General features: G+C 34.3%; 3 protein-coding genes across 4 annotated transcripts; 2 read left to right on the plus strand and 1 right to left on the minus strand.

Annotated features, from left to right (window-relative positions):
- Positions 1 to 6,952: 6,952 nt before the first annotated feature.
- Positions 6,953 to 15,320, plus strand: LOC136811081 (uncharacterized). The gene is made up of 12 exons (XM_067067681.1): positions 6,953 to 7,007; positions 7,184 to 7,423; positions 9,406 to 9,462; positions 11,138 to 11,209; positions 11,344 to 11,442; positions 11,899 to 12,024; positions 12,218 to 12,307; positions 12,728 to 12,835; positions 14,123 to 14,194; positions 14,329 to 14,427; positions 14,883 to 15,008; positions 15,202 to 15,320. The coding sequence occupies exons 1-12, from the start codon at positions 6,953 to 6,955 to the stop codon at positions 15,318 to 15,320; spliced, it is 1,263 nt and encodes a 420-aa protein (XP_066923782.1).
- Positions 15,321 to 15,688: 368 nt separating this feature from the next.
- On the plus strand, positions 15,689 to 20,515 carry LOC136811064 (uncharacterized). Of its 2 annotated transcripts, none has more exons than XM_067067662.1 (6): positions 15,689 to 15,819; positions 19,126 to 19,239; positions 19,444 to 19,512; positions 19,630 to 19,755; positions 19,945 to 20,276; positions 20,432 to 20,515. In XM_067067662.1, exons 1-5 carry the CDS (start codon positions 15,747 to 15,749, stop codon positions 20,046 to 20,048), a joined length of 486 nt encoding a protein of 161 aa, XP_066923763.1. In that variant the 5' UTR covers positions 15,689 to 15,746; the 3' UTR covers positions 20,049 to 20,276; positions 20,432 to 20,515. The 2 variants fall into 2 exon arrangements, with proteins under 2 accessions (XP_066923763.1, XP_066923764.1); XM_067067663.1 differs by having other exon boundaries at positions 19,945 to 20,223.
- A 2,548-nt stretch (positions 20,516 to 23,063) lies between these two features.
- LOC136811082 (52 kDa repressor of the inhibitor of the protein kinase-like) lies at positions 23,064 to 25,217 on the minus strand. The gene has a single exon (XM_067067682.1). The coding sequence runs from the start codon at positions 25,215 to 25,217 to the stop codon at positions 23,064 to 23,066; it is 2,154 nt and encodes a 717-aa protein (XP_066923783.1).
- Positions 25,218 to 25,525: the final 308 nt, after the last annotated feature.

The following is a 25,525-nucleotide window of genomic DNA, read 5'->3' on the forward strand; positions in this document are numbered from 1 at the left end:
AGGGAAGGGGTCAAATAAGCAAGAGTGGATATCCAGGCTAAGAAGATCCATAGAATAGTTCATAATAAAGTCATAAAGTTTGTTACAAGAGGAATGTGAAAGAAGATCGGTTAGAGGCCCATCGTGAGCCTAGCTTGTAAATCTGTATAATAATAATAGTAATAATAATAATAAAAATAACACAAGAGTTGAGCTGGTTTCATAATTGGTCATAGTGTACTGGGGGTCTTTAATCTCCCATTAAATCTACCCCCCTTGACTACACCCATTTTCAAAATCATCTCAGAAAGATGCCATTTTTAGTACATAATATCTTCACAAAGCTAAAGTTGGCAAAAATGACCTCCTAGTAGTTCTAATAATTTCTTGCTGAAAGTGTTTTTTTTTTTGGTAAAATTGCTGACCAGTAATAAAATACGTTTTCTAAACTTTACTAAAATTCCAAAACCCTTACTCTTCCCTTCCTTCTCTTTAGGAATTTTTGAGACGTCTCTCCCTTTAGAGATGGGTTCACATAATGTAGGCTGGTTAGCTTACCTGCTCATAATGTTTTTTTGTGGCCGCCTTGATGTCCTTGCCACCAAGTCTTTTCAACTTTGCACGCTAGAATAGTTAAATAATGAAAAATATTAGAGAAGTGAATTAGAAGTATAGATTGAGCCAGATTGAGCGAGGGCTTGCACCCTAACCGATATTTTTTATTTGGGCACAGTTTTTTAACTTGAACGTTTAATGAGGAATATGCTGAAGTTATAAACTTACAAGGACATTGTACACTCCTGACTCGTGCAAAGTTTGCTCGAAGGTGTTGAACTGATCCATATTTTCCATTCTTGTGATGCCATCATCTGGTTGGTCAACCGAGGAGACGTCGGACATTAAATTTGGATTGTTCAGTTTGTCATTAATAGAGACGAGAAGTTTCAGCACTTGCTTTTGATATTCTATGGTAAAAAGTCAAAATATAATTTAAATCTAGCTTGCTCTTTCTTGTTTCCCAATAAAAAGACTATATAGGTGGACTTGACACTGAATTATGAGTCAGACAGGGGCTCATTTAGGGTTGAGAGTAAGCCTTATATGAGGGATCTTCAAATTATACGCTTATAATTACTTTTACGTTGTGAATGCGATTGACTCCAAATTATTGCAATGAATCACAAAAAGGTGCCCAATTGAATTAGTATTTTGAGCAGTCAAAGAAGTTCCAACAGAAAATGGGAAAAGGTAAAATGAAAATCTTACTTCCTTCTTCTATAGGAAATTTATTTCGAGGTTCTGAATCTTTTCTTGCAAATGGAACTCCAACGACTGAAATTATAAATTGTAGAAAACAATTCAAATCTAAAATTTTATCACTTTGATAATGTTTTTGAGTTAAACATAATAAAATAGGCTTCATACAATTCAATAAACTAATACATTTGCAACGCTATGGAACTTTTCCATCTTTTTCATTTAAAATTGAGTTAGTTAAACTGAGAATAGAAAAGGGTAAAAAATTGTAAGAAAATAATTGAAAAATAAATGAATACTTCTTTTGCCTCGATCGTCTCCAGCACTGCCTCGATTGTCTCCAGCACTGCCTCGATTGTCTCCAGCACTGCCTCGATTGTCTCCAGCACTGCCTCGATTGTCTCCACCACTGCCTCGATTGTCTCCAGCACTGCCTCGATTGTCTCCACCACTGATCTGATTGTCATCAGATGTGCCTGGAAAGAAATAAAAACAATGTTAACATTCCTCTCCTTTTAAAAAAAGGTAATTTCACAGACATTTAAGTTTTTACATTCAACTTTTTTAAAGAAAAATCTATTTTCCAGTTTTCTTTGAGACTTAATTTTTCAAAATTGAAGCAATCCCTGCATAACTCATATCAAGAGACAATAGCTTAAACAAGTGTAGTTTTCATTAAGAACATAAGCTAAAATAACATACTTTGAGAGTCATCGTTGACTTTCCTCTTTTTGAATTGGATATCATCACTGTCAGTCTCACTCTCTGACGAATCTATACGATTATATCGTCTTTTCAGTTCTGGTGGAGGAGGTGGTGGTGATGGAGGTGCATAGGTCCTGGAAATGTCTGGAATGCAAATTTAAAAAAGTTACTCTTCAATCATTCACAAAATCTAAGATATTTTTGAGATCTACATCTAAAATTTTTAAGAACTACATCAAAAAACTTAACAGTAGAGAGACTAAGGAAATTTTAAATTTGAGCAAGAACTTGCTTTGGTACTAGTGACCAGACTACTGACCTTAAGGGAAAGAACTATGTCAAAATTGAAAAATTAACTTTTAAAAAATTATCCAAATTTGTCAAAATTCATTCTCTTAAGGTAATTAATTTATTTTCACTTTTTGAGTAAGATAATATTGAGATCAAACCTTTTTGCTTTAAGAATGGGGTACTGGTACTGTTAGTAGATGGACTATTTCTTGTCTTAGGATCTAAATATGGGATAAAACGATAGAATATAAGTATTTATTCTGATTTATTGCTGAAATGTTTGAAAGATTATCCAAAATCCATCTAATTCATATCATTTAAATTTCCCAGAAACTTTACTTCGACAAATGTTTATTCTATTGTCAGCAAGATGAATTGTAGATAAAATTTAATTTAAACCTTGGGCTCTGCTTCCTTCTTCTTCGTTTGTGGTGTAACCATTTTTGGCAAATTCTTCACAATCCTCTTTTGATCCTACACAAATGAGAGTAAATGACTTTAAAACCCAACTCCATCTCATTCTTATCACTCTTACCTAATAATATATATAGATTTTTTTCTTCCAAGAACCATGTTCCTTGTATCATTAAAATAAGCAGAGATTCTTAAGTCTGATGGAAATAGGAGTGTAGAGACCAAGGTAGCCCAGATTCTTCAAACTATGCTGCATACTTGTCAATAATTTGAAATCATTGCTAGTATAAATAAGAATTTTACATCAAATTGATTACCTGAAAACTTTACTTTTTTGACTTCGTACGATGACCAACCATCACACGAGGGAATCATTGAAATCTTATTTGAAATTATCTTTCCATCAGGCCACCACAATTTCTTCTCATTGTTGCTGAGCCAGTGTGCAGGCACAATAGATTCCTCTTCAATTTGCCTGCCGGCACGAGTAAAATCAAAATACACTACCAACACCCACGCATTTTTATCAATGGAGCTTCTTGATTTGGACATTATAATTTTGATTTTATTTTATTTTACACTTGGTATCTCTATAAGAGAAACAAAATTAGCTTGCCAAGAGTAAACAAAAATTAAACGCATTAAAAAATTAATGGGATTTTTTATTTTGTAAGTCATGACTCATTGAAGTAAAAAATAAACTAGTCCTACTTTTATGGACCTACCTGGTTAATCTACAGAACATTGAACATAAAATTAAAGTGATTAAAGCAGAAAACCCTTTAACCCTTTAAGTGACTATCTGTGACAAATGTGATAATCATTATTTTGCAAAAGTACTGGTGCACAAAATTACAATGCAAGGATATACGCTTACAAAACTTTGGGAAGAATTCAACTTAAGATATGATAAACAATAAAAAAAACCATCTTATTCATGAAAGTACAAAAAAAAATATTTTTTTGGAAAATCGGGCTTCGTCACATTTTGGGCATCACCATTTTGCAATCTTTGTGCCAAAATTCAGAAAATTCCTATAGACAAATCCTGAGAAAAGCCGGGTAACGAACGAACGAACAAACAGGGGTAAATTTATAGGGCCTCCAGGTAGGTCCAATAAGTTAAAAAATAGATATAATAATATCCAAGTTTAATTCTTAAAAATTATTTCTTCATTACGTTCAACAGTGGGGTCAGAACTTTCCCATCTTTGTATGGAAGACAAACAGCTTTACGATGAAGACGATACTTTGGAAGTTTCTTCACTTTGTAGTTACATCTTCCATTGATGAAAACAATTCCAAGTGATTTGGAATTACATGGTACCTTGTATAGATGACGATACATCCTCTTTTTGAAAACCTTGAAATCTGGTGTTGCTGATGTTACATTGCCTTGTAGCTGAACAAAAATTCCATCATCAAGCATAAACCATGAATCTTTACCATTTGTAGAAATTTTACATTGAATCGTTTTCTTTGAACACATATCAACAGAAAAGTTGTCAAATTCTTCTATTCGCCTCACCATTTGACTAAGTGGATTCTGAGCCTTACGAATAAATTTCTTGAAGACTTGCAGATGGTTTTCAAATGGAAAGGATGATACTTTGTCAAGGGAACAGTTAAAGAATGTTGAATCATCTACAATATGATATAACGAATGTACGTTGTATACAGCAAAAGTTTCACCATAAAGTTCTTTACACATTGGAACAAAATAATTTAACAACTCTTTTGCATAATCACTGTACTTTGATCTAAATGCACAATCTTCTTCAAGTACAATTCTCATAGCAATTGAAAGTGCAAGAAAGTGTTCATACTGCTCCTCTGATAAAATATTCTTTAAGACAACAGGTCCGGTGTATAGTAAAAATTCACGAAACTCTGTTGCCTTCCACCGTTTCAGTTCCTTAAGATCACGTGGTTGCCTTGCAAACTCAGAAGGAAGAAGCCCTTTCATTTGGTTTAAAGAGTTTGATATCAATGTGAGTTGGCCAGCTGACAATTTATAAGGTCTAGATCCTTCTTTCCAACAAGACATTAACCTCTTAACAACTCCGAGACAAATTAAATACATATAATCTAGCGCAAATTGACTAATGCAATCAATACCATAATCCGCAAGACATGTGAGTGTAATTTGATGTTTGCCAGCATAATCATAATTTTTAAAAGCTTCACTTGTTCTAAGAGTACCTTTATCATTAAAAGTCATTCTATTTGAAACATAATTCCCTTCTATGTCACATCTCTCGCAACCGTGGTATGCGTTGTGAGGTTTTATGCATTTCAAGAATTGACGTGCTGGTGCATCACAGACAAAAGCTTTAATCTTTACTGTGTAGTTGACATTGTTGAAAACAAGTCCCTCTGTGTTCAAAAAGGTGTATTCCATTAAAAAATCCTGCATAAATTCCTGTGGGTTTGATGGCTTGGATGTTCCAAAAAATAAGGCAATTGTAAATGGTTGACTGTCGGAAAAGTGACCAAGGATTGGCCACAGCTGGGAGCCTGTTGACTTGAAAATTGGTAATCCATCGACATTAATAATAAGGTCGATTTCACAAAGATCTAGTTGAATACCTTTCACCAACACTCTTGAGATACCCCTACCCAAGCCAAGATAAATGTAGCTACCGCCACATTTTTCTATTATTGCATAGTTCCGCGGTGTTTTTAAAAGCGTGCGCGTGCATAAAGGTAGCTCTTCATGACCATTTTGTCTTAGAATAGCAAGAAGCTCATTACTAGCGGTTCGGTTTATTTTATTTCGAAGAATCCATTCAGACATTTGTGTTGAAAAGTTAGGTCCAACATCATCATTATTAGGAGCATCCTGTTGTGGATTAACATCATCATCAAGGCCAATGTCTTCTCTCAACAAATTTAGCACACCTTCGCAATCGCTACCAGCACTCTCCTCACTGCTGCAATCACTGTAGTGATTGTCACTAAAAATGTTTTGGTTGGGATTGCTATCCACTTGAACATTTTCAAAAAGCGAATCATAAACCTGAGCTGGACTTATTGCTGCTGTGCTTGAGGAACTTTCAGAGCTTACATTTTGAAAATGTTCTTCTAAAAGTTTATTTCGCCTTCTGTACTCTCTTTGATAAGCATTCCTATTGGCATTACCATTTGACATGCTTGCCTCCAGCCATTCTTTAAACTTGATAAAGCAAATTAATTTCACTGCGATCCACGGCCACGATGTTTTAGATAATTTCGGACGTGAAGGGAAACAGTTCAAGTGAATCGGCGGTAAAAATAATGGAAAATAAGACGGGGGTTTCGGTTTCGTAGAAAGAGTTCAAGTTATACAACTTAACCTAATGTATTTTTTTATATCTTTATGAAATGATAGTATTTCAATATGAAAGAAATCAATCTCATAGAAATCTTACCATATTTTCTATCGCAAGCATTCTTCTTTAGAAGTTACCTGTGTTTTATGCAGGTTCAACCGACCCCCAGACAATTTCAAAACAAGCTCAAAACTGTATCATTTGAGCATGCGTGAAATAAGCTGGACTGGCGGTGGTAGAGGCACGCTCAGGCACGCTCCCATTGCATTGTTTGGTAAAATAGTCCAAAAAATGAGCTCAAATACTGCTAAATACTTTGGATTCAGCACATTAGATAATATACTCTCCTGAAAGTGTCAAAACATGCTCTCGCAGCCAAAGACTTAAATTTAGGGATGATCTTGTTTTAACCACTGTATTTACCTGTTTTTCCATTTAAGATTTAATCCCTAGCAGACCATTCACTAGTTGATTATCTAATTTTCTAGTTGAATGGTCAAGGTTGAGTTCGATCCTCACCTAGGGTAATGCTAAATGCACTAATCCATCACAAAAGCAGAATTGAACGATAAGAAATGGTAAAAACAGCATTTTCAAAGGTACAGCGTGTTTGTGAATGTAATGTTTTTATTGTATCATTAACGTAACGTTAAATTATTGTTGATTATACCAATGTTAAGTATTAATATTATATTAACATTGATCGAATGTTTATTTTTTATGTTAAAATTAACATTAAACAGTTGCATTAAATCAACGTTAGCGAAATGCTTGGGATGTAACATTGATGTTGTAATATTAAAGTAACATTAGAATGGTGTTAGTTTTTTAACATTTGATTATAACGTTAATGCAACATAAAGTTTACGTTTGATTTTTAACATTATATTCCCAATGTTAAATTAATGTTATTTTAGGGCTAGTTAATGTTGGAACACTAAAATAACCATAAAATAACGTTACCGTAACGTTCGGTGCCAGCTGGGTAAGGAATCATGTCTCGCCAGCAAAGAGAACGTAAACCATCAGCCAAACTGGCAGACAATTTTGGTAAGTGACATTTGTTTCAATAGAAGGTGTCGAAGATACTTGTGAGGTCCCGTGTAATTTCTTCCAGCACACATTTTTCTTATAAGCAACTTTAATTTTTTGGTCAGGGCTTACATTCATTCTAACTTTGTGAAAAATTTGGTCGTACTTAAAAAAACACTTCAATTTTCTTTTAGGGGAAGAAACTGGACCTGTGTTAAAGATTATTTTTACAGAGGAAGAATCCAACGGAAAACGCCTAAACTTATCCCTCCCATTTTCAACTTTAAAGCCAACTAACCATACTGGGGAACTAGTACCGCTCGAAAACCTTAAGGAGATGGAAAAGTACAATTTCTTCTACCCCCATCTTAAGCAATATTATCCAGCACTCCTCATTGAGATCAAAGGAAGAAAAAAACGAAGACTGAGTAAAGGTATTTCTTCTTTCATACATTATAATAACACACTAAGACAATAACGCGCATCTGAGAGTGATCTTGTTAAGGGTCATCTGGTCGTTAGATATCTGTGAGCTCCCATCCAATTCGAGCTAGAAAAAGAAAATACACGCTTTATAGATATTCTTATAAAAAAAGCGCGTGTACTATCAAATAGAAGCTAAATAATGACAATACACTTTTTTTAAGAAACTATTTTTACCAAGCAGCCTCAATGTTTCTTACATGTCTATACTTTTTGACAATGTATAGCAATGTGCCCTCCCGGTTATTACCATAATGGCTTTATGGCAACTCCTGAACTTGGGCACAGGATGTACGGTTACACATTTTGTGGATTGCATTGTGGAGTCACAAGAGTGCTCAACTGCGAGCAGCGAGCAATGCTTAATGCAAATAGTGAGCGTCTTAAATGAAGATCTCCACCCAATCCAAGAGTGCTCAAACTACAAAAGCAGTGAGCAAATATCAATGTATAGCAATGTGCCCTCCCGGTTATTACCATAATGGCTTTATGGCAACTCCTGAACTTGGGCACAGGATGTACGGTTACACATTTTGTGGATTGCATTGTGGAGTCACAAGAGTGCTCAAACTGCGAGCAGCGAGCAATGCTTAATGCAAATAGTGAGCGTCTTAAATGAAGACTCTCCACCCAATCCAAGAGTGCTCAAACTACAAAAGCAGTGAGCAAATATACAATGTATAGCAATGTGCCCTCCCGGTTATTACCATAATGGCTTTATGGCAACTCCTGAACTTGGGCACAGGATGTACGGTTACACATTTTGTGGATTGCATTGTGGAGTCACAAGAGTGCTCAAACTGCGAGCAGCGAGCAATGCTTAATGCAAATAGTGAGCGTCTTAAATGAAGACTCTCCACCCAATCCAAGAGTGCTCAAACTACAAAAGCAGTGAGCAAATATACAATATATATATATATACTTTTTGACATACATGTTTTTTTATAAGCATAACGCTTATAAGCATATGAAGGCTCAGATTTGCAGAATTCCTAAGCATAACATGAGCATATATGTCAGCCTAAAATATTTTTCAAGTGGTCATTTTCTGTTTATGTTTCATTTTTATCTGGTTTGGCAGAGGTCAAGTAAATAATAAGACATTCCACGGCTAGCTACCATTCCACTGCTCCCAAAATCTGAGCAAATTTTTTACAAAATTTCTGAAATTTCATTAAATCATAGTTGTTTATTAAACTGGATAAAAAGTCCTTTTCCTTTTTAAATCAAACTCGTTCCACCCAATATTACTTATTTAAAAGCCTTTAAAAAGTAGCTATATATATTTTCCTTTTAAAGACGAAGTGAGAAGACCAAAAAGAAAGAAAAAGCGCCAACAAGGTAATTCCTAGTTCAGTATAAGTCTAGACCATGATATCTTCCAGGTGTTTAGGTCCCTCCACATAGTTTCTTTACCTACATTCAGGGGGGTCTTGGGTTTTGATGAACCAAAAGCAAGGGGGGATATTAAGTATGACTTTCCTAAGGGGGGGTCTTCTTAGATGAGGGGGGATCTTCCTTGAATTATGCAAAATTTCAATTTTTTATTTATATTGATTTTCTAAGGGGGATGTGAAATTTTAAATGAATTCTCGAAGGGGGGGTTAGCACTTAAGGGGGGTCCTCTTACCTAAGGGGGGTCTTGACCCTTTTAGAAACTATGCTCAATCTGGGGCCGAAAAACCCCATTTGGTATTCTACCCCCCCCCCCCTATATCAATTTCCTGCAATAAAGACACTAATGTTGAACATGGACAAATTTCTTCCCCCTCTTCCCATTGGATTTCCTGAAATCCCCCATTTACATTAGCCCCCCTCCATCAAGGTGAAAATATTCACTTTCTTTCACTCCCTCCAGGACAATCTTGTTGTAACAAGTAGATTTTATCAAAGATAATTTTGTTAGATACCTTTATCACTCCATTAACCATAGAACAAAACGATGACAATCCCGAGTCAAGCAAGACCAATCCAACAGAAATCACTAAAGGTTTGTCAGAATGATACCTAAAACAATAAAAAAGATATGACGCTCACATAGGAAAAAAGTCCGAAATCTGCAGAACATTGAGCTAATATTCACTAACAGAGCTTTCAACTTTTTGGACCTACCCCGGTGGGGTAGAGGTCCTATAAATTAACCGATGTCCGTTCGTCCGTTCGTCTGTTCGTCCGTTCGTCCGTCTGTTACCAGCTTTTCTCAGGATTGGCTCATTAGTTTTTTCTGATTTTTGGCACAATGATGCAAAATGGCAATGCCGAAAATGTGACGGAGCCCTATTTTGGAAAAAAAAATTTTTCCGGGCATTTTCTCGAGATTTTATCATTAGTTTTTTCTGATTTTCTGCTCAAAAATGCGTAGTAACAATGCCCAAAACATGGCCGAGTCAGATTTTTGAGAAAAAATCTTTTCCGGCTGAAAATGCCGGAAATATGCCGGAAATCGCCGTTTTTCTGGATTTTCATCGGACTCTTTCCTTATAGTTGGTTGTTTTTTCATTCAAAAACATTATTAATAGCAATGCCCACCATCAAGCATGTTTCAATTTTCAATAAAATTGATTTTTGAAGCCGGGACTATTTAAAAATCGCCGGAACAACCTATTTTCGCCGGAAAACAGTATTTCTTGAATTTCTCAAGCTGTACTGTATATTTTTTTTTGAAATTTTTCACACTGATGCAAAATGACAATACCTAAAATGTGAGGGAGCCTGATTTTCGAAAAACATTTATTTCCGGGCGAAAATGCCGGACAAATGCCGGAAAAACCGGTTTTTTGACATTTTCTCAAATTGTCATCCCTAGTTTTTTCTGATTTTTTTGCAGAAAGATGCGTATTCGCAATGCTCAAAACATGACTGAGTTCGATTTTTAAGAAAAAAATTTTCCGGCCAAAAATGCCGGAAATTTCCGTTTTTGCAGATTTTCATTGGATTTTTTCGTTTATGTCTTTGTTTTTTTTTTCAAACAAAAACATTATTTATAACAATGTCCACGATTAAGCATGGTTCAATTTTCAATGGAACTGATTTTGGTACAGGAACTTTCTAAAAATCGCCAGAACAGCCGAGAATCGCCGAATTTTTTGAATTTCTAGAGTTTTTCTTATATTATTCTGCATTTTCATACTATTGTTGTCATTTTTCAATTGTTATATTATACATCAATCTTCAGGTACAGTTGTTTCTATTTAAGAAACTCCAAAGGAAAAAAAGAAAGAGGATCAAACAAAAAACAAAAAACAAAAAGTTGAAAGGTTGACTGTGAAAGTTCATTGTGAAATATTGGCATACATTTCAAAATTTATTTCATCTTTGAATGATTTTGATGTTATTAGTGACAACTTTTTATTAAGTTTCAACTTTTACCAACAGTTACATTACTACCTGAAAGGAAGAAATTTTGGCGGGAATTTAATTTGGCGGATTTGGTTTTTCTGCCATCCGCCAAATTAAATTCCCGCCAAATTAAACTTTTTGAAAAGATGATCTCTTTTAAGGTGTTTTTGCATTTTTTTGCTGTTTTTACGCCATCTTAAGGATACATTTTTCAGCAAACGCCAAAAGAAATTCCTGCCAAATTTAGTTTTTTCGGCCATCCGCCAAATTAAATTCCCGCCAAAATTTCTTCCTTTAAGGTAGTTGAATGACCCTAATTTCTTTAGAGAAAGAAAACCAATCAAAGAAGGCCAAGGCAAATACATCAAATTTGCTTGCACAGGAAATCCTTGCGAAAGGTAAAAACCATTATAGCAATATTCCAAGACTAAAGAATAAGACTGTGACTTTCTTTTTTTTGACCGATGTTGAATCAATATGGCCAAAGTTTATCATTTATATGACTAAATATTTGGCATCTTTCTTCTTTTAGATGCAGCAATCAATCTTGATATCAACGACAAGTTGTTGACTGAATATGTTGACATTGACGATGTTCAAGAAAAAGCCAAAAATATGGACAGTTTTCTAGGTAATCAAGGTTTAAAAAATGTCACATTGAATAAAGTAACAAAATGTGTGTGCATGGAATATAAAATTAATACTGACACATTGCCTTAGTTTCAAGAAATGCACCACTATTTCTATTTTAATTTGTTATTATTACGTTAAGGGAACTTATTTTAGCGGGAACTAATTTCGACGAGCAGCAAAAATCCTGAAAATGTTTAGTTTTGGCGAGAACTTATTTTGACGATTGATGAGTTTTTTTAATTTTGAAGAAAGACAGCGTAAATCTGTTCTACTTTGCCTTATTGGAGGCGTTATTTGTGAACTCAAGAAGTTATTTAGGCAAAATACCAAAACATTTAATTTTGGGGAGAACTTATTTTGGCGACTGAGCAAAATATTTAATTTTGGTGGGAACTAATTTTACGGAGAAATTAAATTCTAGTACATACATCATTATCATAAATTCTTTTTGCAGATTTCAACATTCAAACAACAAACAGAAGTCAATCCATAGAACACCAAACAATCGACAATGACACATCAACTAAAAACAATTCAGTGTTGAAACCTAAATGTCAAGCTGAAGTACCTGAGGAAAATGGTAAATTCTGAACTTTTAGGTCTTTCTTAGGTTTGAAATTGCTGAACAGTAATGTGAGTGGTTTTCAGAGTCTTGAAATGTTGAAACATTCTTCCTTATATGTGACCAAAAGTCTTTTCTCATTTGGTTCTTATCAAAATATTTGTGCAGAATAACTCAGAAGATATCAAATAAACAATTTCATTACCTTAAGGGATCTGGTTCACTCCGAAGACAACCAAAAGAATAAATGATCAGTGCACCAACATGTTGAAACTGCCCAGTCCAGTTATTTCTGAAAAAGGTAATCATAAAATGGTACAAAATTGTTGAAATAATCCAAACATCAGTTATTGCTAATTCCATTAGGCAACATAGTAGCGAACGTTAAATCAATGATTATCATGTTTTTTGTTTTAATCGTTCAATCAATGGTTTTAGTTGATTTAATGATCAAAACTACGGAACTATGATAATACCGCTATACGGTTAAAAAGAAACCCGGGTATCTAACCCAAGGACACAAAGGGAAAGCAAAAAGTATACAGTAATTATTATACCGTCAGTACAACTTATCTTGTTTGCTGGATGAAATAAAATCAAGATAACAAAGTTTTATCCATTGTTGCACAACTCGAAAAGCTTTGCTTTGTTGTCTTGATTTGAACTTTCTATCTAAAATTAAAATGGCTACTTTCAAATTTCTTTTCTTTTAAACATACAGGAACAGATGATAGTTCAACATATTATTACTTATTTATGGCAGAAAATAATGATGGTGAGCAGCAGTGTTCCTCACAGCCATCACAGTCAAAGCGACCAAGAAAGACAAGTAAGTAGTTTCTTCTTTGTGTTCAACATTTTCATTTGCCACATTTTGTGAAAATGTCGGCGAGTGGTGGAAAAACAAGTTTTTGTGATTGTTTTTTAACGCCCAGTCCAGTCAGCACCTTGAACTGACTACCCAATTCCCCTCACATGGCATGGGTTGACTCTGGCGAAGGTTCATCCACTTGCCAAGTGAACCGCTGCGAGTTGGAATCAAACCTCAGTCCACAGGTCCACAGTCCACAGTGCCTAATTTTTATGCATATGCATTTACAAGCATTTACCACATTTACCACTGAAAGGCATGATATTAGATTGTGATCTGATATTACCAGACGGTGTCAATCGAACAACTTCGAACAAAAATCGCAATCGAACCAATCGAACGTAATCGAACCAATCGAACGTAATCGAACCAATCGAACGTAATCGAACCAATCGAACGTAATCGAACGTGATCGAATAATTTGCAATTCGATTATCGTTGACTATGTTCCATTGGTTCGATTACCTTCGATTACAATAGACCTTTTTTTTCCGTTTTTGCAGATTTTCATTGGATTTTTTCGTTTATGTCTTTGTTTTTTTTTTCAAACAAAAACATTATTTATAACAATGTCCACGATTAAGCATGGTTCAATTTTCAATGGAACTGATTTTGGTACAGGAACTTTCTAAAAATCGCCAGAACAGCCGAGAATCGCCGAATTTTTTGAATTTCTAGAGTTTTTCTTATATTATTCTGCATTTTCATACTATTGTTGTCATTTTTCAATTATTATATTATACATCAATCTTCAGGTACAGTTGTTTCTATTTAAGAAACTCCAAAGGAAAAAAAGAAAGAGGATCAAACAAAAAACAAAAAACAAAAAGTTGAAAGGTTGACTGTGAAAGTTCATTGTGAAATATTGGCATACATTTCAAAATTTATTTCATCTTTGAATGATTTTGATGTTATTAGTGACAACTTTTTATTAAGTTTCAACTTTTACCAACAGTTACATTACTACCTGAAAGGAAGAAATTTTGGCGGGAATTTAATTTGGCGGATTTGGTTTTTCTGCCATCCGCCAAATTAAATTCCCGCCAAATTAAACTTTTTGAAAAGATGATCTCTTTTAAGGTGTTTTTGCATTTTTTTGCTGTTTTTACGCCATCTTAAGGATACATTTTTCAGCAAACGCCAAAAGAAATTCCTGCCAAATTTAGTTTTTTCGGCCATCCGCCAAATTAAATTCCCGCCAAAATTTCTTCCTTTAAGGTAGTTGAATGACCCTAATTTCTTTAGAGAAAGAAAACCAATCAAAGAAGGCCAAGGCAAATACATCAAATTTGCTTGCACAGGAAATCCTTGCGAAAGGTAAAAACCATTATAGCAATATTCCAAGACTAAAGAATAAGACTGTGACTTTCTTTTTTTTGACCGATGTTGAATCAATATGGCCAAAGTTTATCATTTATATGACTAAATATTTGGCATCTTTCTTCTTTTAGATGCAGCAATCAATCTTGATATCAACGACAAGTTGTTGACTGAATATGTTGACATTGACGATGTTCAAGAAAAAGCCAAAAATATGGACAGTTTTCTAGGTAATCAAGGTTTAAAAAATGTCACATTGAATAAAGTAACAAAATGTGTGTGCATGGAATATAAAATTAATACTGACACATTGCCTTAGTTTCAAGAAATGCACCACTATTTCTATTTTAATTTGTTATTATTACGTTAAGGGAACTTATTTTAGCGGGAACTAATTTCGACGAGCAGCAAAAATCCTGAAAATGTTTAGTTTGGCGAGAACTTATTTTGACGATTGATGAGTTTTTTTAATTTTGAAGAAAGACAGCGTAAATCTGTTCTACTTTGCCTTATTGGAGGCGTTATTTGTGAACTCAAGAAGTTATTTAGGCAAAATACCAAAACATTTAATTTTGGGGAGAACTTATTTTGGCGACTGAGCAAAATATTTAATTTTGGTGGGAACTAATTTTACGGAGAAATTAAATTCTAGTACATACATCATTATCATAAATTCTTTTTGCAGATTTCAACATTCAAACAACAAACAGAAGTCAATCCATAGAACACCAAACAATCGACAATGACACATCAACTAAAAACAATTCAGTGTTGAAACCTAAATGTCAAGCTGAAGTACCTGAGGAAAATGGTAAATTCTGAACTTTTAGGTCTTTCTTAGGTTTGAAATTGCTGAACAGTAATGTGAGTGGTTTTCAGAGTCTTGAAATGTTGAAACATTCTTCCTTATATGTGACCAAAAGTCTTTTCTCATTTGGTTCTTATCAAAATATTTGTGCAGAATAACTCAGAAGATATCAAATAAACAATTTCATTACCTTAAGGGATCTGGTTCACTCCGAAGACAACCAAAAGAATAAATGATCAGTGCACCAACATGTTGAAACTGCCCAGTCCAGTTATTTCTGAAAAAGGTAATCATAAAATGGTACAAAATTGTTGAAATAATCCAAACATCAGTTATTGCTAATTCCATTAGGCAACATAGTAGCGAACGTTAAATCAATGATTATCATGTTTTTCGTTTTAATCGTTCAATCAATGGTTTTAGTTGATTTAATGATCAAAACTACGGAACTATGATAATACCGCTATACGGTTAAAAAGAAACCCGGGTATCTAACCCAAGGACACAAAGGGAAAGCAAAAAGTATACAGTAATTATTATACCGTCAGTACAACTTATCTTGTTTGCTGGATGAAATAAAATCAAGATAACAAAGTTTTATCCATTGTTGCACAACTCGAAAAGCTTTGCTTTGTTGTCTTGATTTGAACTTTCTATCTAAAATTAAAATGGCTACTTTCAAATTTCTTTTCTTTTAAACATACAGGAACAGATGATAGTTCAACATATTATTACTTATTTATGGCAGAAAATAATGATGGTGAGCAGCAGTGTTCCTCACAGCCATCACAGTCAAAGCGACCAAGAAAGACAAGTAAGTAGTTTCTTCTTTGTGTTCAACATTTTCATTTGCCACATTTTGTGAAAATGTCGGCGAGTGGTGGAAAAACAAGTTTTTGTGATTGTTTTTTAACGCCCAGTCCAGTCAGCACCTTGAACTGACTACCCAATTCCCCTCACATGGCATGGGTTGACTCTGGCGAAGGTTCATCCACTTGCCAAGTGAACCGCTGCGAGTTGGAATCAAACCTCAGTCCACAGGTCCACAGTCCACAGTGCCTAATTTTTATGCATATGCATTTACAAGCATTTACCACATTTGCCACTGAAAGGCATGATATTAGATTGTGATCTGATATTACCAGACGGTGTCAATCGAACAACTTCGAACAAAAATCGCAATCGAACCAATCGAACGTAATCGAACCAATCGAACGTAATCGAACCAATCGAACGTAATCGAACGTGATCGAATAATTTGCAATTCGATTATCGTTGACTATGTTCCATTGGTTCGATTACCTTCGATTACAATAGACCTTTTTTCAAAGAGGCCACCCTGTTGAATAATTATGTAGTCCAGCAGAAAAACATGATAAAACCATGCATAATTATTACAATATGCATTATACAGTAATTATGCATGGCTCTATCATTGTTTTTATGGCTGGACTTAATAATTATTCAACAGGACGTCCTCTTTGAAAAAAGGTCTATTATGTTCGCTGAGTTTGATTGCGATTAAATTAAATTGGATCACTCTGTTAGAGCTTTTTAGCGTGGGCGGCATTTGATGGCTATGCAAGTTTCCCTCCACTGATGCAAGTTACCCGACTTCACGATATCACCTTTCCATGGTACTCTCTTTTAAGGTACACATCAATATTTGAATTACGATTATTTGATTAATGTATGACCATTACTGCATATATATAAAACACCATACTGTGTCTTAAAGTTTGAGAAATGTTTGTTTGCTAACTCAGCTTTTTTGAATTATATACAAGCTCTTTAGTAACGTCGAAGAGTGATACATTGCGCTTCTCTGCCATCCTTTGCACGGTGTATTTTACCAAATCGCCAATATGTACATTTTAAAGACAAAGGCAAATTTTTGTAAGGTTTAGGTTGTAATTGATCACATGTTTCAATCTGTAAACAAGAGATTTAATTTGATGACTGGAATTTTGAGTAAAACAAAGGAAATAAAGTGAGTAAAAAGTATGGCAGAAAAGTGCAATATATCACCCTTCGATGGTATTGAATAGATATGAACGTGGAGCAATCTTTGATCGAAAACAAAAAGAAATCCAAAATATTTGTTTACCTCAACCAAAAAGAGCAATAGACCGATATCTGGTCTGATATGAAACATGAATACCGATATCTCAATCTAAAAAATGAGAGTTATGTAATTTAAATTTACACAAGAATGATTTAATAATTTATTATAGTGTCCAATCTTAAATTTAACCACAAAAGATATTTTGTCCAAGAAACCTTAACTTTTCTAAGACGATGTCATAGAATCCCGAAAGCTCTATTCAATCTTAAAGATTAATTAAAAATCTCTAAGATTAATATTAACCTCCTTTAAAAACATAACTTTTTAATGGAACTAATCATAAACCAATTTTTCAGAATTTAAAAAATCAAACTTTGTTGGTCGATAAATTTCTATTAAGTTTTGTTGTCAAACTAATAGAACTAAAGAACTAAAGAAAAAATCTGCATGGTGTGCCTGTTAAACTGATGGCCACTACTCAAAGCTCTAAAGTCTCTGCACACTAATTTACTGGTCGAACTTTGTGGAACTATAATATTTGTCAGGTTTGCTGAACTTTCTCTGTTGTCATACTTTGCAGAAGTTCCTTGAATTTTAATCAAACACTTGGATTTTTTAAGACAGTCTGGATTACATGATATGACATGAGATTGATAATTGATGATTAAATAATTTGCATTCAGATTTTAAAAGTCGGCAATGATCTATCTATCTATCTATCTATATTTTAAGTATCAAAAGGTCATAAGACCCATTATCCATACATAAAAATTATAAGATTGTATAAAAATAAAAAGTAAATAACCTATGTAAATTTTTTTGCACTAACAGAGGACACAAAGAAATAGCTTGAGAAGGCTAAATTAGAGAAATGGCTAGAGTAGGCTGAATTAGAGTATAAGTAGTGGCAGAACAACCAGCAAAACTAGGAAGGTGCACAACAAGACGCCAAACAAAAACAAAAGAGTTATATATGCAAAGATAAAGAAAAGCTGGTTGTAAAATAGTGGCTAAAATTTGAAATGGGGGAGTCCTCGATTCAAACAATTGCTAAAAATAAATTTTATTTAATAAGTTACATAAATGTAATAGGGATAAAATGCTAAACTAGTGTAATAATCAAGGTTTGTCTAATTTATTAGTTCATTTTATTGGGTGATCAATAGTGCTAATCTATCATTTCAGTTATCTAGATCATGATTGCTGGTCAAGAATTTATAAATTTCAAGAATTTTTTAAGTTGTAACATCTGAAAAGGTATTACATGTATAAACAGTGCTGCAAATAGGGAAATATATATTATTTAAAACAAATTTCAATCAATTAGAATTGATTATTGATATATTATTATTATTGATTAGTTGTCAATTGCTAACAATAACACAAGTCTAAGGATAAGCAATCAATTACTGTCAAAGGACAAGAAAAAACATATCATCCATGTAGCATTATGTCTGATGTTTTAGATAAAACCAAGAATGTTTTTTTTTGCCCTTGGGAATAGGCTTCAGTTACTTTTGAAAAACAAAGTATTTTAGTTGCCTTGGAAATATATAAAAAGTATTTTGCAAAGAAAGCATGTTTTCACCATTTCTTTTGCAACTAAACTTACTACTATTGACTTATCACCTTGGCTATACAAGATATGAAATTTTGAAGGTTTGATTTTGTTTAATTACTTTAAAGCAGTGTTCAGACAAGACAAGTTAAACCCTCTTAATAGCAAGCAGGGGGTAGAATCTACCACCCTTGATAATTTTTTATCAATATGATCATATGTAGTTTATATCAAACTTACAGAAAGTAAAAAATAATTTACACAACATGCATTATCATAATTTTTTCTCTATTTTTTCTATTTCTCTATTTTCCTTCACACTGCAGATGACTGGATTGCATCATTTTAATCACTAAAACTATTCTTTTAACATGAATGGATTTGAAAAATTGTTATTTCTTTGTAAAGAGGATAATATTAATTCCATGGGAAATTTTGAAGGTTGCTAAAAACCTAAAAATTACAAAAATTCTTTGTCTACACATCACTTTGTTTAGGTCTTGGTTTGATGAAACAAATTGTGGCAGTTAACAAATCACTTAAAGCTAAAGCAAAACCCAAGAAAAAATCAGAGATTTGCTTTGTTGAACTCAAGAGATCTGCTGAAACTGGTTAGTATATTTTGTTTGTGCGGGACAACTGAAACTCTAAATTTTGTCATCAATACAGACCAAAAAGATTTCTCCCTGTTTCAAACTTTTCAACCTGAATTTTATTGCACAAAAACTTTTGAAAGTTTTAATCTTTAGCTAAGGTTTGTTGTCTTGTTCAATTTTAAATGCATGCATTCTTTCTCTTTTTTTTGGATAATCTAGGTCAAAGGATCTACAAGCTGAAGAGACCAAAACATAACAATGGAATGAAAAGAAGAATATCAAATACTGGTAAATGTGCAGTTACATTACTTTATGCACTGGGTAATATTGAGGTACCTAAATCTAAATAGAGTTGTGTATCTTGTATGTATTGAAATTTCAACTCTTTCTTGTTATTTTCACCAGTAATCACTGCAGATGAGCAAGTTTTGGATATTGATGCAAAAAATTCAAACTGGCAAATTGCAGAAAATCTGGACACCATCGATAATGAAGAATTAAATGACATAAATCCACAAAGTGATACAAAAAGTAGGTATCATATCATCCCTTCTTGAAGTCAATTAAGGAAAAAACATTGTTTAAAATTTTCACTGTTATAAGACTCTATGTAAGATCAAATCCACCCTCATAAAAAAAGGGGAAAAACTGGCAAAAAAAACATTTTTGGTGTTATAATGTAACAGAGTAATAACGATCAACTATTTTAATTTATTTCAGTGAATAGTTGGTTAGAAACGCTTCTTAACTTTGTCAAAACAAAAAAAAGAAGAAGTCATGGTTCGAAAGATCAAGATCCTGCCAAGAAGATTGGGATTTGCTGAGGAAGAATATTTGGAGGACAGTGCAGGATAGGGAAGTTTTGGATGAACATTGTAATGTGTGTTGTGATCGACTTGGTGATCTTTATTGCATGGATTGTCACAAATCATTTTGTCATGTATGTGACGATGTCTTCCACTTGGCAAATCCATTTCATGATAGATTGTCCTCTGGCAGGTACCTAGATGTTCTGGAGTGTTTGGATGAGAAGAAAGAAATTATACCAACAGGTATTTTTCAAATAGTCAGTTATAATTAGAAAATGTATCATGCAATACATCTAACAGCTTCATATACACACTTTAATCATAGTGCATAGAGCCTTCTCAAAATCACAAAAAGGGAGGGAACATCTGTGAATTGCTATTTTTTCATTAACTTTTAGTTCGCTATCCACCACTTAAATGTGTTTGTTCAGTTTGTGGCAGTAAGGAGGTCACCAAGATCGCTACAGATGAGTATTGCATTGCCGTTACATTGAAAGGTAAGCAATTTGATTTAGAAATTTCAAAGTCAACAATTATAGGAATCTCCTCTTAAAATTGTAATTGTTACCAAATTTATTCACTTATATTCATTTGATTACCTATAGAAGTTTTTTTAAACTTGTAGTCTCACTTTTGTTGTTACTTTATTAACTTTATTTACAGGCCGTTTTGATGTCAACAAATACCACCTACGTTGCAACGAATGTCAGTGGCGTATCTAGGTTTTTTTCCAAGTAGGTCAACTTTCAGAAATCTTAAGGTCCCCCCCCCCCGCCAAAAAAAAAAAAAATCAAAATTTTTGCTTAAAAAGGAACTTTAATATTTTCGGTTTTAAAACTTAAAACACGTGATATAAAAACTAACTTACACGATATAAAAACTTTCTACCTCACTTACAATTACATTTAATCACACAATATTAACAGTTAAAAAGGGGGGTTCCCCATGTACAAAGATATCGTCTATAAAATATAAATAACCAGAAGAGTACGTGTTCAGCAAAATTGAATATTACTACTTTTTTTATAACAATTTAACGGTGACATACCGTAAATTTTCTTGGACGCTACGCGTGAAAAAATAGAGAAGAATTAATTACGGAATTCAGGCGTGCCGAATACGCGTTAATAATTAGGGGAAAATTGGAGGAAATATTGAAGATAATATTCCACTCCTGTTTGTCTTTTCAACAAACAAAAAACCGCTATCTAATTCGAATTTTATCAAAAGTTACAGCCTTTTTTGTCTCCGCTGAAATTATATTGAAACACATTTTACCACGCGTTAAATTACAAAATTTACGGTAATAGTCTAGAAACATTTACTATCATAATGGTGAAACAAGTCGATTCAACAGACCAGTCCTTCTGGGTTAATATAAATAGAAAATTTCAACAAGATAGCCAATATCAAATTAAAAAGGAAAGTACATCAACCACTCAATATAGTTAAGTGTTCCATCAAAAGAATCGTAAATCGTTTACAGAAATAACTTAAAATAAACTTCGTAGGTTGAAATGAATCGAGCTAGTTTGAACAATATGGCCAACTTGGTTGTGAAGAAACTATATTATTCAACAACTGTAAGGCGTTAACATCTTGCTGTAGAATCCCATTCAGTTGCGGGTTAGGTAAGTTCGGAATGGAGTACCGATGCTGGAAAAGTTGTTGTTGTGGAAGAAACGAGGTAGTTTGTCGTTGTGCCAAAATGCCATATTGCCGATTTATAATATCTTGTTGTAGTAGACACATTTGATGGGATGACCTTAATTGTGCGACCTCCCTTTCCAACCATTGCGTGCGTTCTTTTTCCTTCCTTTCATAAATAACTTTTTCTCGTTCCAGGTTTTCTTTCAAACTGGCATTTTCGTTCTTAAGATGTTTCACTAAGGCTCTCTTGCGTTGGCGCCTCCTGCGATTCCGAATCGTTACCTTTCCATTTAAAATATGCCGTGCGTCATTTTGGGGCAAACCATCTGTAGGGATAACAGTTTCAACATCACTGTCTAAGAAACAGTTTTCTTCTTCTGGTGTCAACTCGGGTAGTGGATTATTCATTTCGTTTATTTTATATTTTGTATAGAATATCAATAGAAATGGATTATATTTGATGTAGACGATAACATATAAAATGATATAATTGCTTGACGGAGCCCATCCTTATTCATTCACTTAATTGTGAATACCTGGACTTTGGACCAGGCGACGCTCATGGAAACTGAATCGATCTTATGAGTTTAAGGCATGCAATTTGAATGCACCACTGAAATTGATTAGGACAGAATTTTCAAGGACATTGTTGTTTTAAAATTATTTGTTTCCAGGGGCGAAGGCAAGTTAGCTCCTCCAAGCAAATATATACAAAACAAAACAAAACAAACAAGGGAGGTACGCAAAGGTAATTCTGAGGAAAACCTGTTAAACTACTCAATGCGTTTTTAAACTCAGCCAAAACAGAAAAAGAAGCAAACAAACTAATTCTAAATTTCTTAATATCAACAAAACTCAAGATGTTCAAAATATAATTTAAATTGAGGGTAAAATTGGCAAGACAAATATCAGTCTTTTGCAAAGTCGACCCGTCTGTTCTTCATTGAGGCAAATCTGTTAATCAATTCTTCCTCGTCAGGATCCCTATCCTTGTGGATATACATTGCTGCAAGGCCATTCAAACGAGTTTCAGTCATTGTGGTCCGTGTAAAAGTTTTCAAACGTCTAAGAGATGAAAAGGAACGTTCGCACTCACAGCTAGTTATAGGTAACCTGAGATCAGATTGTGAATGTTTTCTGCACACCACGCTGAAGCTCTAAAGGGATGTGTGAAAACAAACAATCTGACGAATATGCAATCTCGAAATCGTAAGGACCGCGTTCGTCTAAAAGGACTGGGAATGACAACAAAGTTGCGCGATTGTGTTTATGAATAGGGCGCCGTATTAGTTTTTATTTTTCCGGCGCACAACAAGATTCTTGTTGTAGAATTTTCCGCGGGAGGACTATTTTCCTCAGATGTATAATTTTCAAGTGCCTTTAGAGGTTTACCGTGCGCGTAAGAAAATTATGAACATCTGTTATCAGGTTAGTTATAGGCAATGTGGCTAAGATACGAAGAGCAGTTTTGATGTTCTCATAACCAGCAAATGGGATAGCTTGTAAAGTGGTGATCGCATTTCCTGGGAGTGTACCCTGATAAACTTGAGTCCAGAAGATCTCCCATGAATCCATTTCTGAATCTAGTGACATATAGTTTGGAAAATCTGTCTCATAGACAACACAAAAACTTTTAAACTTCACTTTCCAAGAATATTTCGCTCTAGATGCGTGTTCTACAAGGTACACAAGTTTTTCTGGAATCACACATACGCCGTAATAAGCATCTAAATTACTATTATCAAAACGGGCTTCTAAGTCTGTGGAAACATGATCTAGTAGTGGGATGGTGATCGTAGCTCTAAAATAAGATTTAACATCTGCAACATTGTGGTTTTCCCTGTAGATTTGCCTTCCTGCAAAACGAGGTTTTTTCTCTTCGACATCAAGACTTTTGGCCAGTCTTAAAGCAGTTTCATAGCAACTATCATGAAATTCCTGGACGTTCTCCCTTTTCTCCTTAACATTTATTTTCATAGCCTCTATCAGATCAATACCATCACATATGTCGTTGGATTTTCCTTGAAGAAGCTGTGTTACCTCAAGAGTTAAATCCAAAACAGAGCGAACAATCACAAGGCAAACAATAAATGGAAAGTTTTTCAAAAGCTTAAGAAAGCTAAATGCTTTGGATGAGGTCTCAGCATTACAACAACCATCAACTCTATATGCCATTTTATCTAAGGCTTTGATAATTGCTGGGAACTGGTCTTCAAAAATATCCAGACCGTATATTCTCTCTAACCATCGAGTCCGACAAACATCTTTCAATTTCTTTACCTTGTTTACCTTTAAAGAGGTTTTCTTTGAACTACTCGCAGCCTTGACCTTATTCTTAGAAACATTCCCATTCTCTTCAGCTCTGCTCTTAGATAACTTATCTTCACCTCGAGCCTCGTCTTCAGAGATCTTCTCTTCTCCCTCACTGTCACTGTCAAATAGCTCATCTAAATCTTGAGTCTCATTTTCAGAAAGATTCTTTTCTCCCTCAGCCTCACTCTCAGATAGATTTTCTTTGCCTTGTTCGGCCGCGCTTTTAGACGGTTTATTATTTCCCTGAGCCTCTTGTTTAACATTTTCTTCATTCTCAATCAAATTTTGCGATACTTTTCCATTCACCTTAGTCTTCTTTTTGGGAGGCTCTCCTTTCCCGACCTGTTTTTCGGCATTTTTCTTTCGTTTTTTAGCCCTTAACTTAGCTTTTTTCTTATTCTCGACTTCGATACATTCCTTCAAAACCTTTTGTCGAGGCTCGGACAAGTTGAAAAAGTATGACAGATTTCCAACCTCATCCATCATATTTCTCACTGGCTTAACATTACAACCTTTGCAGACACTCAAGTTTAATCTGTGATTATAGCAATGTGTATAGAATGCTTTATGATTCTTCGCTAAGATACGGGCAGAAAGACCATTAATATGACCTGCTACATTGCCAGCTCCATCATACCCCTGACCACGGCAATCTTCTATTTTAAGGCCAAGATCGGACAAGCATTTGAGTAGCAATTTTTCTAAGGCTTTTCCTGACAAACCATCTTTGCAATGAAGAAATTTCACAAAATCTTCCCTGAGTTCGCACACGCTATCGATGTATCTTAAAACAAGAGACATCAGTACTTCACCTGCTAGGTCCCTGACCTCATCACAGAGTATGGTGTAAAACTTGTTTTTCTTCACTTCATCAACGATTTCTTCAACAATAACATCACCACAAACCTGAATCATATCATTTTGAGACTGCGGAGCGATGTAAGTTGCATTCTTTGGCGCAAATTTCATATGGTCTGCTAATTTTTTGTCACCCCCACGGACTCTATTGTTCAGAAGTTCAACAAAGTTACCAACCTCACCTGACGTACCACCAATTTCAGGGTGAAATTTTGAGTCGTCATCATGGCCTCGTAAAGGTAAACCCAGCCTTCCGCAGGTTTTGATTGTATCGATGACAGGTTTAAGACCATCCCTATTCTTCATTGCCCTTTTGTTACCTGCAGAAATCAAGACTTCGTTGATAGGTAATTGATTCCCCATAACTCTACTTTGATGTGCATCATAAAGCCGTTTACACTCTTGATGAAACCCATTTCGGGCATTGCAATGCTTTTTAAAAAATGCTGAGGCACCCGGCCAGTGATTGAAAGGCTCTGAAATTAACCTTTTGGTTTTGCAATTTTTGTTAACTCGATGAGAAAAAAGGGTACAAAAAAGACAAAAAGCACCATTTAATTTAGGTGAAAATGCTAACCAACTATAACCTTCTAACCATTCATATCGAAAAGATCTTCCACTTGCAACTGATTTTTCAAATTTGTACTTTTTGTCTGGAACAAAAACATTTT

The sequence above is a fragment of the Clytia hemisphaerica genome, unplaced genomic scaffold (assembly GCF_902728285.1).
Source record: "Clytia hemisphaerica strain Z4C2 unplaced genomic scaffold, Clytia hemisphaerica genome assembly, whole genome shotgun sequence".
NCBI lineage: Eukaryota > Metazoa > Cnidaria > Hydrozoa > Leptothecata > Clytiidae > Clytia > Clytia hemisphaerica.